Source organism: Phalangium opilio, unplaced genomic scaffold (genome assembly GCF_054372755.1).
Source record: "Phalangium opilio isolate 3A_F unplaced genomic scaffold, DU_Popi_V2 ptg000082l_1, whole genome shotgun sequence".
Lineage (NCBI taxonomy): Eukaryota > Metazoa > Arthropoda > Arachnida > Opiliones > Phalangiidae > Phalangium > Phalangium opilio.
Genome location: NW_028324189.1, coordinates 4004340 through 4007771, shown reverse-complemented (window position 1 = coordinate 4007771; position 3432 = coordinate 4004340). Strand labels below are relative to the sequence as shown.

The 3432-nt window shown below is 37.9% G+C and overlaps 1 protein-coding gene across 2 annotated transcripts; it reads right to left on the bottom strand.

Moving 5' to 3' along the window:
- Positions 1-355: 355 nt before the first annotated feature.
- LOC149651019 (uncharacterized) lies at positions 356-2782 on the bottom strand. Of its 2 annotated transcripts, none has more exons than XM_089847767.1 (2): positions 1565-2782; positions 356-1471 (listed from the first exon to the last, which is right to left on the bottom strand). In XM_089847767.1, the coding sequence occupies exons 1-2, from the start codon at positions 1579-1581 to the stop codon at positions 601-603; spliced, it is 888 nt and encodes a 295-aa protein (XP_089703893.1). In that variant the 5' UTR covers positions 1582-2782; the 3' UTR covers positions 356-600. The 2 variants fall into 2 exon arrangements, with proteins under 2 accessions (XP_089703893.1, XP_089703894.1); XM_089847768.1 differs by having other exon boundaries at positions 1561-2780.
- Positions 2783-3432: the final 650 nt, after the last annotated feature.

The following is a 3432-nucleotide window of genomic DNA, read 5'->3' as shown; positions in this document are numbered from 1 at the left end:
CTGACACACCGCCTCCGAAAGTTTCTTGTTACATCTGCGATAAATGGTTTGACGACCTTGATGTTTTGAACATCCACATGCTTGAGCATTTCCCAGATTCCGACGAGATGGATGATTTAACAAGCCAAGAATACCGTGATGTACAAGATTTCATGGACCGTGAGATGGGTACGTGTGAATAATACTCCCGGGTTTCATTGTATTTTAGTGATGTCAGATGTACTTATTATTGATATATATCGTTTGATATGTGAATTAATGCTGAAAATTAAATAAATGGCCAAAATTTAAGGTTTTAAAATGGGCTTAAAATATTAATTATATTAAACCTACGTAAAATAATTAGAAACCCATATCATTCAACCATTTTCTTTTTATTCGAGATTCTACAAATATTATTTAGCATTTAACACTATGCTTCGCCTACAAAATGTCGAACTTACAAACGTTTTATTAATTAAAGAAAGTCTGCGAAATACTTATTCGCGAAATTATTATTCGCGCTTTAACATCGTTTAAACTATTAATTTCACAGCATTTTCAAACACGTTTTATTGAAACACTATACTCCCTCGCTTAACCGATCGGGGGTAATCATAGTTAAAGAAAGTCTGCGAAATACTTATTCGCGAAATAATTATTCGCGTCATTGGATCTCATGTGATAATGAACTTCGTGAAACATTAAACTGTGAGTGTTATCACACAGACACTTGGCTAACCTGCAAATCTGCAGGGCCTTGAATATATAATGCGTAGCTAGGTCGTTTTCATCACTATAATTTTTCCTTACGGTTTTGTTAGTTTTGTATACCATAAACATACACATATGAAGAGCTAAGTTCAGAACTCTCAAGTACTGATATGGACAATGAAATTCGTATCCACCGTAATAAAAGGTGCGAAATTTACATTCCCCCTCATTGCGGGGGTGACAACTCCCTAAATGGCAAATATTTGGGTTTGGCATTCCGTACATTTTGTGTGGTGTGAGGTGTACGGGAAATTCGAGGATAGTATCTCCCGCAAATTCTTCCAATTTGAATTGATGGGTCTTCTTATTTATGATACATGGAAACTGTCTAGCATACATGTCAATTAATGACCCTGCGGGTAATTGTACTGTAGAAGTTAGTAATCTGTACATCGCTAAGTGTTTCAAACCAAAATTTATATTAGGGCCATTAACGTATTGCCATATATAACCTTCACCATCGTCTACATTATAGACTTCATTCGGTATGGGGTTTATTAGTAAATCCCCCGTTTCGGGATCTGCAGTCCTTTCGGATTTTCCGTAATCTTTATCCCATCCGATAGCACCAAATTTTTCAATTCGTCTTAAGTTGTTTCGTCTAACGGCGGCTTCTAAAGTAATGGGTGAATTCATTCTACCATCCTCACTACAGCAGATAGGACAGGAAGGCGTGTCCGGCGTATTGTCAGTTTCGGAGAACGCTTTTGATCCGTCCCTGATGGAGAAAAAATTAACCGAATACTCTAATTATAAGTCTGGATACAAATGGACATGCAAGGGTTAACTATATTGTTAAGAACATACTTACAATTTAACTGAGTCCATTTCTAAGTGATGACACGTGGATATCGTTAGCTGGGGTGAAAAGCTTGAAGAGTCGTAAAATGACTTATCTTTTAAACTACCGCGTCTTTTATAGGATCTTATCGCGAGACGATAACCCAAGATATGATGGGTGTATTTTCTCAATCAACGACGTAACGGGAATTTACCGTGACGCTCTGAACCCGGGTATTTACCATGGTATCCTCAAACACGTTGACGAACGACGATATGACACTTAATCTCTAAGCCTAACATATATAATTTCCCCCTCCCACCACGTTGTCGAAAGTTAACGTGACGTAGAAAGCCTCGAGTCGCGTGTAAGACAAGGGTTAGCGAAAAGTTCAATTTTCAACTCCAATATCGGGGATAATATGTATTCGTATTTACACTTTAATTGCATTCTAAACCATTGCAGGTTACGAAATTCATGGTTCACCCTGTCCTCTTGAGGAATCACGTACACCGTCGTATCCGAAAACCGAACACTCTTTTTTCCGTTCATATTCCCCGCCTACTTCGTTAAAAATGTTAAGCCTAACATAGTGTATTCCAATAATATATTTTAGGTCAAACACATTGTATTGTACGTCTCTGTTTTGGCTTACGTTAATGATACGCTATTTGAAGCAGGTGTAGGGATACTATTTAAGATAACGGTTCCAGCGCCGTATTTAAGAAATTCGAGCCAATATACCTAGATATTTTTAGACAGATAAGTGTAACGTATTGATTTGAAAATAAGAAGACGCCATTGAAAACGAAAAATTCCCCACACTTATTTACCCCCATTGGTCGCGTATTTTTCCATACGTATTTCCCCGCCACATTGTCAAAGTCAATAAGGCGCCCACAAATATCTGGCGCCATAATTGAATTCTAGTTTCAGGAGAAGTTGTGGAAATATGGCGCTTAGTCTTAAGCCTAACATATGTTTTCCCTTATCAAAGTCAATAAGGATAAGGCGCGCATTGAATATCTGGCGTCAAAGGGGAGATTGAAGCGACTTCAGTGATAACGGCGTCAACAGCGGCAACGGCGCCAACTTGGTGTCAAGCTTTCCCCTGGTTTTCCACGCCGAAATTGAAAATTTCCACGCCATTCACAAAGTCAACATGGTGTCAAGCTTTCCCCTGGTTTTCCCCGCCAAAAAATCTGGCGTGAGGACGCCATCTTGGTGTCAGGCGCCAATTCGGTGTCAGGCGCCAACTGTACCAACAGTACCATCTGGCGTGAGGACGCCATCTTGGTGTCAGGCGTCAACGGGGTGTCAGGCGTCAACAGGGTGTCAGGCGTCAACTGGGTGTCACTGACGTGAAAGACTCTTTTGTATACTACTAATATTAATAACCTATAGGAGAATATTATAAGTATAGGCACGAGCCCTACAGGTCACGGGTTATCCCTGAAAGCCTGAATGTCTCATTTATTAAATTAGATAAACAAAGGCTAAAGAAAATTAACTGAATTAATAATTTCTCATAATAAAATTAGAATTATGTTCATAAGAATATTGGCGCTTAATTCTGATACGCTGAAATATATTCTAATATATTCTGATTAAATTTTTCGATCCAATTTTTTGGATATAATAACATTTTTGTTCCGATTTTCTTTTCATTGAATAATTAATTTCCGAATTTCCGGATTCTGTGTATGTACCTTAAACCCCTATCCCGAAAAAACCTAATTCCTGGAATTCTGGGCTTCGAGCATATATTATTCTAAAATGTGGTAGCGGAATATTCATTTGTTTACATAGTTCGCAATTTCAATATCCAATTTGAAAAATATATAATAAAATAAACATAACCCTCAAACAAGAACGTCGTAGAATAAATCTTAGAAATA